The 12,401-nt window shown below is 34.5% G+C and overlaps 1 protein-coding gene across 5 annotated transcripts in view; it reads right to left on the bottom strand.

Moving 5' to 3' along the window:
- Positions 1–12,401, bottom strand: part of LOC118188649 (calcium and integrin-binding protein 1-like) — a 96,172-nt gene that overhangs the window by 79,238 nt on the left and 4,533 nt on the right. For 2 of the 5 annotated variants that reach the window (XM_085807080.1, XM_085807077.1), the window contains exon 2: positions 5,184–5,361. In XM_085807080.1, the coding sequence (XP_085663206.1) occupies positions 5,184–5,333 (150 nt within the window). In that variant the 5' untranslated portion in view covers positions 5,334–5,361. Of the gene's footprint in view, positions 1–5,183; positions 5,362–5,668; positions 5,919–12,401 lie in introns of those variants that run through there. The other 3 variants (XM_085807078.1, XM_085807079.1, XM_085807081.1) reach the window with 3 other exon arrangements.

Raw genomic sequence — 12,401 nt, forward strand, 5'->3', positions numbered from 1 at the left:
ATACAAGCTGCTGTGACTGGAACTGGCTCAGCTTTGTCTGGAGCAGAAAAACCTGTACGTGCCAACTGAAGATACTCTTCACATTCAACTTCATTTCAAAGAAAATCCAATAATTTTTCCAAATTTTCAGTGTGTGCAAAGCTTTGCTTATGTTGAAGAGATTGATCCCATGGCCAAAGGATTTCTTCCAGCAATGAACACTGTACAAGGGGATATAGCATTGCTGCCTAAATCTCAATTTTTATTCCCAGCATTCCCAAAGCTATGAGTCATTCTTCCTTCTTTGCCAGCTTGTGCCAAAACTAACTTTAATAATTCGCGAACACAGATTTCTACCAGTAATTGTCATCTGCAAATCTGGATTTTAGATGTCTGACAGCTTCTTAACAATTCGCACCTGAAGGAAGATAACTATGTATGAGCTCTCTCACTGGGGGATCCAAAAACAGTAGCCTGTCATAGGTACTGAAATTTGTCACTGTCATCTATATTTACATCTTCATCAATCTTCTTAAACTCTGCGCAAAATCCTATCAATTTTGAGTTTCCCCATTGAATTTTTGAACTTCCAACTTTGGTAATTTAAAGTTCTTCCTCGTAGAATTTTCTAAAATTCCAGGTTAACTACAAGAATACAATTTGCCATTTTATTTTCAACTTTAGTCTTTAAACTAACGTTTCCACTATGATAGGTTTCATTTGTGTCAAAATCAGCCAAATATTCACTTTCATTTTCATCTTTCAACAAAGGGTTCAGAAATTTCTCATTGAACTTCATCTAATCTGTTGTAAACTTAACAACGCACTCGGCAGGTTCACAGTCACGGCCGATTCAGTTTTTTAAATACCGGAAAGCTATGAAGACTATCTACCTAAGAGGAGGGATGCCTTCGTGGAGGATATTCTGAAGAAAGCTAGCATATCACACATGACGAAAACCAACCATGCAGTCACCCCTTTCGCCTGAGATCGAACTCAAACCAGGCCGAACTACCAGTGAAGATTCAGAGTTCTTAACTGTTCGGCATATTGATGAGGCCTTGAACACAATCATGAATCTTCAAACTTGTTCAGCTGGACGTGCTGTTAATTTCATATATTCTCCTCTCTTAAAGACTGAAATTTGAATCATAGATCTTTCAATTTACTAACTGGACCTGCTACTACTTGCACCACCAGGAGACGCAAGGCAAAAAAGGGTAAGTCTGTATAAACGTACCAGCACGACAGCATTATATGATTTGTTGGACATCTTAACTTCGAAAATGATATGGAATGTATTTCCAAATGGATATTATGTTCAATTATTTTTTAACTTGTTGATTCTAAACCGATCGTCAACTTTTCATTCCAAAAAAATTTCGTATTATATCTAGATGCTATATGAATCATTTTATCTACATACACTAATTTATGAAATTTAACTTTTACATTAGTCCTACAGCAATTTCAAAATAGAAAGTGTTCTTCAAGTGCAAAGCAGTTGTATGAATATAATAAGTTTCAGAAACTGTATTTACTATGATTTAAGGTTTTAAAATTTTAATATTTATAACAAAGATTTCAGAAAGCGTCTTGGCATTGAAATAATGGAATACTAATCCTGAATTCTTAAAAAGTCTTCCAACGAAGGCATCCCTACTTTTAGGCAGATAGCCCTAGAATGCTTTACATTAGTCAAATAAGCCAAAGCATACTGTTGCTGTAAAAAATATTGTATTTTTCTTACATAATTTCGACTGCAAATGTTATATTTGTTACTACGGAAAGATTTTATTTTTGTGCTAAATTCTGAATGCTTGAATTTTTATAATACACAGAAACAGAGATAACAAAAAACTAAAAAAATACTCATAATTTAATAGGATATATAAACAATATAATCATTGTTAAATAGATTTTTAATAAGAATATTTTGGAAAAAATAAATGATTAATGTATACTTTACAACTTTTAATTGAAAACGATGAAACATTCTTCAATCATCTGACTAAGAAGTGGAATGCTTTTGTGGAAGATTCTGAAAGGAAACTTGGCTCATAATTGTATTTCACACAGAGAAATCCTAAAAGGTTCCTATGTAGCCAGGCTGTACACCATGATTCGAATCCGTATCGAAGGACCAGATTTTGTGGTCTTATCCAGTCGGCCATCAGAAAACCCAGTTTCGTAGAAAACTACATGAATCGAGTCATTAAAGAATTTGCTATTACATTGCATTGGCTAAATAATTTGCATGTTACATAGATTTAAAAATTTAACATAGCATGCAAGGTCACATTTTCCTAAATAGATATGGGCTAGCCAATGGTCGAGCGATAATATCGCTGAACACTGGTAGTTCGACCCGGACTCAAGTTCTGGCAAACAGGTTGACTGCATGGACGCTTCGATGACTTTCCTTCTGTGGTTCAATACCAGCAAATTTCCCTTGGGAAGTTCTCCACGAAGAAATACTTTCATTAGTAAGATAACACTTTCTTACTTTGCCGTAATCAAATAAACTAAACTAAACCTAAAACTGTCATATGTTTTGCCGCCCTTTTAAAGGAAGTTTCACATTCAACATCCCTTACAGTAATGAGATAATTTTACTTGTTTGCATATGCCATATTGACATATTTTACCCGTTCAAATATTCAAGAGCATAATTATAACTCTATTTTGGCTGATCATAGAATAGACAGAAACGGATAATAGAATATATGGAAACAGATGATAGAAATGGATCTTTACATAGATCTTGTGCAGTTGTTATATTGTGTTTTAACTGACTGCTTATAAATACATTTAGATAACATAACTGTAAGAATATCAAATTTATGTATAGAAATATTGCTTTAGATGAACTATAGAATGACTATTACAAAGAGTATTTTTCAGAAAGACAATTTAAGATGGAAATTATTGTGTGATATTCATTTTAAAACAATACTTTCCTCCTTAAAGTTATAAGGTATTTTCTCCCTCCTTTCTGCATGCCTTCGTGGTGTAATGTAGTGCATTCAGCGTATATTCGAGAGGTCCAAGGTTCGAGTCCCGGCTAGGGCTTTGCTCAATTTTTATGTGTCTCCTCCACAAACAACCTAATGTTCTACAGTGTCGTCCGAACTAAAAAAAAAGGGGATGGATGATGATTCTTCTCCACCAGGATTTGGCAATTGGGTCTCCTAATCTCCAGTCGGCCTTTAAAAGGCGGAGTATATAAGGTGTTTTCTAACTTCTCACTGCAACCTTCGTGGTGTAATGGTAGCACTCTCAGCACGTATTCGAGAGGTCCAGGTTCGAATCCCGGCGAAGGCATTGCTCATTTTTCACGTCCTTAGCATCAAAAAACCCTAATAACTCTACGACTTGTCTTTCTGAAAACAATACCTGATTACATATGTAATATTTTACAAAAGGTATTTAAAGAAAATTTAATCAGTTATTCTTTAAATTTTGCTTTAAAAAAGTGTATTTGTGTATTTAATGTGTTTCTCTTCAAGATATGCTGTTTAGATTACTTCTTATCTTTCCTGTAAAATATTTACAAACAAATAAAGCTCATATATTTCAGATCGTTTGATATTCAAACCATACATTTATTTATTTTGAAACATCTTAAAAAATCTGATGTGGACATAACGACTTCCTTGTACCCCACATAAATTAAACACATTTTTTGCTAAACTTCATTTAAAATGAAATAGGCTCTTCCATTACAAAATGCCCATTTGGAACTGCCGATTGCAATAAAAAGGGAAGTGCACAACTAGATGTTATAGCATCGCATACAGAAACTTTCAACATTTTACAGTTTACCGTTTTTGAGTTATGCAATGTACCTGAATACATATGTACGGACACACGTTGCACTAAAACTAGTCATAAGTTCCAAATATAAAATTTCAGCATTTTATGGTGAAGTTATGCGACGTACGTACGTGTAAGCGTCATGACAGAACTAATGAAAATGGAAATTTCCTTTGAAATATGAAAATCGAAATTTTTCGCGATTACAATACTTTACTTATTTCTCACAAGTCAAAACGATGTCATAAATAACTAACTTCTAATAAATTTATGATGCAATCTAAAGAATTATTTAAATCTAATACTTTAATCTGGAATAAACTTAAAATATTTGAAAACTAAATATAAACGAAATATTAAAATAATTTGCGAATAATTTGTATTCGAAAAATTAGAACACGAGGGCAAAAATTCTCACAAATTCCCTTTGTATATTAAAAAGTATTTTCTAAGAAAATAACTGTAAAGAATGCAAGATAAATTTTTCACCATCATCGAAGCAATTCCTTAGAGAAACTGGAAATTTAAAGCATTTTACGTAGTTTCTATTACTGATGCATATTTACTAACTTTCTTATTTGGCACATATCTTGATTAAGGTACGAGCAATATACAGCATATGTGTTAGTATGCAAACTATAACGTAGCCAAATAGGAGATAAAATAACATTTTAGCAACCAATCCTGTGACGAAGATACCATAGGGAGAAAAACTAATTTCACTCGCTAAATTCAACGGAGGAGAGAATTAGCTTAATTATATCGACATGGTAAGAGGGGCCTGCTTTTGAAGTAATTTGAGTCAAAATACTTGCCGTTTTTGCGACAGACCAGATGAGTACACACGATTATTTTTCATGCCGTTTCCTGAGAAAGCCGTAACGCTCGGGGGGTTAATACTAATTACTCTTTAATGTTTCATGTTTTATTTGCTTAACTCCCCCCCTCCAATTTCATAGTTATGCATCTTCGTGATTTTTTAAGTCATGAAAACAGAAGCTATCTACTTTTTTAGATAATCATATGCTATCAACGAAATAGGAAGGCACTGATTTCTGTAACATAGATGAAAACAGACTAACTTTGACGATAAAAGAAAGGAATTTATTTAAATAAAAAGAATCACATATACCATACCCGTATGATTTATTTACTATTAGCGACTCTATAGTTATAAATGATTTCATCAATGAAGGAAATATTTATCAGCAAGAAATTACCAATGGTGTCATGGAAAGAACTGCCTGTCAGTCAATAGTTGAGTACCAAAAATTTAATACCCAGTGCAAGAATAACCTGCTGATGAATATGCTTCAAATAATTACAATATTCTTTCATCTATAATGCAACATCTTTATTAATACTTTTAATTAAAATATAGGAAATACCTTATAATCATCAAGTTCCTTTTTCGTAAATGTATGACCACAGAGAGCTGGGACGAAGATAACATCATAATATAATCTCTGGAAACCCTGACAAAGTAACTGACCAAACCAAACAAATGCATTTCTGAGACCACTAATAATATTGCCCATGTTCTGAATTAGCAGAATGGCATAAATGCTGGAAACCAGAAACAACAGTTATTATAAATATAACAAATTTTAGAAATTAAAGTAGCAATTTGCAACAGACAAAAAGAATATAGATATATAAAAAATAATGTAAATATTAATGTGATGAAAAATAATTAATCAATTTTTAATTTTAAATGCATTTTAAAAATTTAATAAACATGATAAACAAAATGTCAGTAACCTTTCAAAGATATTTAAGGTTAGAACAGAAGCATTAAGGAATTTCACTGCGTGAATGTTTTAATTACAATTATGTTCACCAATCAGTATTTCATAGATAAAAGACAAAATACCTTACTGTAAATTATATATGTCATTATTCAGCCATCCTTATTGAGCATTGCCAGAAGATAAGCAAAGATACACAGACAGCAGAATGTTGCATTTAGAGCATTGCCTGAAGACGTTTCTGCAGAAATCAGATGAATGTCACTACCTTCTGATGGAAACTGGCTCATATTCATGAAACACAAGGAATTAAATTTTCATATAGCCGAAGCATGGCCAGTGTCCCATGTAGCCAAAGCCATATTTTTATTTAAACTGTAAGAAGTTCAAATGCTCTAATTTTTAAAAGGAAACAAAGACTGAAAGCAGAATGCTGAAATAATTCACATCTATAATCCAAAAAATACATTATTTTATGCATCCACATTAAGCACAGGATTTACTTTATTACAGGTATGAAATATATAACAAGACTCATTTGTAATCAAATTTATGTTCAAATCTTTACACTAGTATGCAGACCTGGATTAACCATTCAGCAAAAAGAAGCATCAAGGAAAGAGGGCATCACAAAAAGGTACTTAGAGAACTCAAAGAAACTGGGCAGAAAAGGTTTTCCCATTATCATGAAACAGATGATGCAACTAAATCAAGACACAGAAAGAAAGAATGGGGAGAACAGGATTAGGTTAGAGTAGATTTAAGGGTGCCCTTTGTGTTGCGTTGAATCTACTTAAATATTATTTCATTCAGTCGTTCTCACCTTTAAATTAAAGACTCTATTCTATAACACTTGAGAAGAAATATTTTAAATAAATAATTACATTTTCTTGCTTAACCACTCGCGCTAAAAAGACGTGCCATGCATGTCGAGATGCTTTTGTCTCAAACCGCGAGCGGCGTGAACACCACGTCGATAGGCATTTATCGCAAAAATGAAAATAACGTGGTGCATACGTCGCCTAACAACGAGATTGTTTATTTCACAAGTTACAGCTCTGGATTGCGCTCGCAGACGCGGAGCGGCATAAATGAGACACTTTACCGCTTGTTATATTGTAGCGCACGGCACCACAACCGTGAAGTTTAGTCATAGCGCAAGTGGTTAAAAAAGTCAAACTTTATTTGCTTGCCCTCTTAAGGCCCATATCACACGGCGTTTGTTTCACAGGAACAACTGTTTCGGACAATTTTTCTGCCTGGTTTACTATTGAAAGAAAGACATGCGACTTTTTCCTTCCTTTCGAAAAAAGTTGCAAGTTGTTCATTTTCAACCAATCAGCTATCAGCGCCGAATGCTGTTAGCTTGTTTGTAATGAAGAACCAGTTTCCCCTGTGTTAACCCCAAAGCGAGCTGTGGTGATTGGCTGTAGTGACAAAGCAGAAAAATTGTTCCAAACAGTTGTTCTTTCGAAACAAACTGACGTGTGATAGCAGCCTTAGGAAATCAAAACATTATTCTAATCTTTCTTACTGTTGGCAATCTACAAAAATAAAAAGGCCGGTATCTGTACAACGGCTGTTGAATATCGTTAACAAATATAAATCATGGAGCTCACAACATACTCCCATCTTCTGATTTTCTTAAAATGGATTCTGAAAATCTAAACATTAAATAAAAACTTAAAGTTTCTACTCAATATACTTACAATATAAGTTAACTAATAATACAGAATACATATTTTAAAAAAATTGTTTATAACAAGAAGGTCTGACAATTTTTCTGCCACATCTAGTTTTTAGTTCAAAATCAGTTTCTTTAAAGCCACTTTTCCTTTTAACATTTTCAGATTTATGATGAATGCTCCCTTTATCAGAAACAGTTGGCACGAAATTTCGTTCAAGTTCTTTAGCTCTAAGTAAAATGTTTGGATTAGTAATCTCTAAAGGGTATAACCGTTGGACAGGGCGTATGAGTTCTCCTTCATCTGTTTTTACTTTCACTACTCTCACATGATTGTCTTTTCCAGGAAAGACCTCTGTGACTATGCCCAAAGGCTAGAATATTTGTTTTTTATTATCACATCCAATCAGAACAACTTCCCCAACACTTACCTGTTTCAGACTCTTCTTAATGAAATTCTGTTGAATTAAAAGACCTAAATATTCTTCCTTAAATCTTCTTAACTCTTGCCACAGCTTTTGTTGATACCGGTATCTTTTGGTCAAATTAACACTGTCAATGTTATCCAAGTCTGGTACGCCTATTGTCTTATTATCTTGAAGAAACATGGAGGGTGTCAACAGGCTTCAATCTTGTGCATCTTCAGATAAGTATGTTAAGAGTCGACAATTGATGACCGCTTCCATATCACACAAAACAGTGTAGTGTACATTTCCCCGTATTTTAGGGAGGCTTTTCCTAGTACTCTTCTTAAAAGTTTTTTAATCGTCTAAATTATCTGTCCCCACCAACCACCCCACCAGGAGTTGTAGGAGGGTTGAAAATCCATTGGATCCTGATTGCGGAACTTTCTTGAGATATCTTATCCCAGTCAAGAGACTCCAATGAGTTACTAGCTCTTTTAAAGTTTGTCCCATTATCACTGTACAGTTTTTTAGGTTTGCCTCGTCTCACTATAAATCGTTGCAATCCTAACAAAAAAGCATTGTTGGAAAGGCTTTGAATCAACTCCAAATGAATAGCTCTATACACAACGTAAGTGAATAGCAGTATCCAACTCCTACTTCCATCCTTAAAGTATAGAGGACCAGCTAAATCCACTCCCGTTACTTCAAAAACTAATGCATCCCGAACTCTGTCTTCCAGCACCGGAGCTGGTTCAGTTTTTATTTTCTTCGAAGAATATCTTTTGCAAATAAAACATTTTGTGATAATTCTTTGGACTGTCTTTCTTCCTCTCAAAACACAAAATCACTGAGGAATGTCAACTAGAACAACTTGGACTCCTCCATGCAGCAGATTCAGGCGACATTCATAAATTAATTTTTTTCACCAATTCATGATCTGAAGGTAAAACAATTGGATTTATGAAGTTTTCAACATCTTCCCGTTGAACAATTCTTGTTTTTAACCTAATCAGTCCATCATCATCTAAGAAAATATTAAGGTTTTTCAATATGTTACAGTAGACTTTCCATTGAAAGCTTCCCTTTGAACAATTTTCATGAGCATCTTTTCTGAATTTTCAATTTCTTGGGCAGACAACTCTCCCTTTATTATATTCTCAGAATTTTCCCAATTATTGTAGAAATGCAATATCCAGGATATTAGTCGTGAAATCTTTGAATACTTAGAAAATCATCTTAAGTACCACTGCTCGTCTGACACAGAAGTGTTAAATAAAACAGTTTCTTCCTTCTTTTGCTCTTCGTAAACTTCTATTGATTTGAAATATATAGAATGGAGTCTTTGGATTACCTCAGCCACTCTGGTCCCTCCCACCATTTCAATGTAAGGAGCAATTTTGGAGAACACCCTCTGGATGGGAGGTCCGCCAGATTATGACTGCCAGGAATATGTTTCCATGAATCCACAGAAGTGATACTTCGAATTTCCTCAAGTATTTTTTTAATGAAAGCACCCCAATTATCTTCATTCTTAATCCAAAACAAAGTGGTTGACAAATGTGCTCAACATGTGGTTGGAACTTCTGTCAAATTCATTTCTTTTCTAATGTAAGATATAACGCATGCTCTTACACAACAGGCTAATAATTCCAATCTGGGAATTGTTGCTTTCGCCAAGGGAGCAACTCTGCTCTTAGCTTGAATTAAATGAATTTTCACTTCATCATGGTTTTCTTTACGAAGAAATACAACTGCGCTGTAAGCAGATTTACTAGCATCTACAAAAGTGTGAAGACTTAATCCATGTCAGGAAATATCACAATCAACATATCTTGGAATTTTAATTTCCGATACTAAATGAAGATCTTCCATCCACAGTGAAAACCTTTTACAAGCACTTTCAGGACATACCTCATCTCAGCCTAATTTAAGAGTCCAGCTTTCTTGAATTAGCATCTTCATGCATATAGTTACTGGGCACAACATTCCAATGGGATCAAAAATACTGTTAACAGTTGAAAGAATATTTCTTCTTGTTACAGGTTCTTTCTCAAAGAAAACATTTTCAGAGTTACAAAAAAGGACATCTTTATTTCTGTCCCACAATAATTCAAGAATGGGAGATTCCTTTTCCCTTTTATCTCCTGTTAAAGAAGTATATTCCCATCCATGCAAGTCAAAACACGCTGAAGCTAGAATTTGTTTAAGCTCATGTACAAATTGCAATAGTTTCTTTTCATCAGATACAGATATTACACACTTATCCACATAAAAGGCATTCTTTAACTTACGCACAGTTTCTGGAAAATCATCACGGCATTCCTCCAAATGAAAATTAATGACTGCAGCTAAGAGGAATGGACTGCATGCGAGTCCAGAGACTATCCTTTTATGACGATAAATTTTCAATTTTCTTTTCTCAAAACTCTCCCACCATAAAAATCTCATATAGTCTTGATCTTCTTCAGCAACAGAAATCTGTAAGAAGGCCTTTCTTATGTCCGAAATGATGCCAATCGATCTTTCCCAAAGCCTCAGTAGTAGTGGAAGGATTTTCTCTAAGAGGTTTGGTTCTTTCTCTAGAACATCATTGAGCGATGGAGAATGACCGGATCTACAAGAAGCATCGAAAACAGGTCGAACGCTTGTGGTGGTGTTTTTCTTGAAATTGCCTCGATGGGGTAAATAATGGCATGGGATTACATTTTCTTCCTCGGGTGATACTTCTGAAATACTATTCTTTGCTAACCATTCATGGAAAACAGCATCATAATCTGCATATATACCATCCTTAATAAGTTTTTCCGCAGTTGATGCACACCTGCGCTCAGCAACCAGTTTATTTTCCTTCAATATCTCCTGTTCTTTTAAATAAGGCAGCTTCACGATGTAACGACCTTCGTTATTCCTTCTCACCATTCACTGGAATTGCTGCATAACTAATTTATGTGTATTTTCTTTCAATTTTATTTCAACAGAATCTATGATGCCTAGAGTATCCAAGTTCCACAGATCAGCAATTGATGCATTTTTTATCAGTAGGGAGGTGATTAAGTTTGCAGAGGCGCTAACAGGATTTTCATCAAACATTTCCGGTACAACCCTGATAAATGCCCTAATTTCACCAAATGTGGCGATATGTGTTTTGCGGTGGTTTTTGGCACGATTGCGTGTTGTATAGCAACCATGTCGACGTTGAAAAATCTTTTGGTGGAGTAGTTTAATTGCTAGTTGGTTCATGTAGCGTGTGTTTTTGAAATGGCCTATGTTGCGATGAAAGACGTGGTGGGAAGGTTTCAGTCGCGTATTTTAGATTGTGCGCAGAGTAAATTTAGTATGAAAAGGTACGATGTTGGAGTTGTTAACGAGTCTTTTGTTCACGGATGCATTTATGGGGATCGTAGTGTATTTTTGGAATTTCTGTGGGAGTCGGGACTTTTAAAGCGGAGTGTGATGTGTCCGAAATGTGGAGCTGATATGAGAACTCGGACGAAAAATGGTGTTTCTGATAGACTTGTGTGGGTTTGTAGTAAAATTGTTGCTAATAAAGTATGTGGGTGTCAGCGGAGTTTAAGGTTTGGATCTTGGTTTTCGTGTAGCAAGTTAACGTTGGAGGAAGTTTTTATTGTTACTTTCGAAATTTTGAATCGTAGGAAGGCATGTGATATAGCAAAATCGTGGAAGGTTTCTTCACAGACGTTGTGTGACTGGCGAAATTTTATTAACGAATGTATTTTCGACTTTGTATGCTCTGTATCTGAGAAGATGGGGGGAAAGATATTTCTGCTTTTAAAAGAAGCTTTCATTATGGTAAGTGCATTTTATTTTATTGTTTTTATTTTGTAGAATGTTATATTCATTGTTTTTTGTACAAATTTCCGATTTTATTGTTGTTTTTTGAATTGTCTGAAATTTATTTTAGTTTATTTTCTTGATTTGTTTTTAGTGTAGATTGTGCAATTCGTAGATGTTTTTTAAAGTTGACACAGAACGCTGTGTACATGGTATTCTTTGAAATTTATTGTTGTTATGTTAACTTATTAAAGCGAGGTGTGCGTAGTTCGTAGATTCGTTCGTTGCCTACAGTGTGCCATTCGTAGATGTTTTTTTAAGTTAAAACATGTCGCTGTGTACATGGATTCTTGTCAAATATTTTTGGTTAGAAACTTTACGTTTCTGCTATCTAAATTTTTTGTTTTTATTTCGGATTTTTAGCTTAAATCGTGTTTTCAAAACGTAGTTTTTGCATGTGCGAAAACCGTGTTTTTGGAGATATTTTAGGCTTAAAGTTTGAAATGTACACAAAAAATTTAGATAGTAATATGGCCGCGTGAAGTTTCTCGCCAAAAATGTTTGGCGGGAAATTTGGCAACTTGAGGGCGCATATCAGAGTAGTTCCACATTTTCCCCTTAATCAGCCAACGCAAAAGCGTTTCATATGCGACTAAGCCACTCTTAAGATAATGAGTTTTCCCCGTAAACCAATGACCACAAAAATCAGCTCCAATCAATATCTCGATATCGGGAAATTCTCTCCATAATCATTAAGCCATATCTTTTTTTCCTTTAACTCTTTCTCCCGTTATCCTCCTTTCTTTAATCGTGGAATTTTTCCACAAATAATAGACTGATCAAGAGCTTCTATCTTACGGGAAAATGTATTGCTTAAGGATTCAATGTCAAGTTCATACTGAGGATGCTCCTTCGTCGTTAATCCTCCAAAACGTGTGTGAATCAAAAACCTGTTACCAGTTGGTTCCATACCCA

This window comes from Stegodyphus dumicola, chromosome X1, assembly GCF_044657685.1.
Source record: "Stegodyphus dumicola isolate Sdum_Otavi_A_Nest chromosome X1, ASM4465768v1".
Taxonomy (NCBI): Eukaryota; Metazoa; Arthropoda; class Arachnida; order Araneae; family Eresidae; genus Stegodyphus; species Stegodyphus dumicola.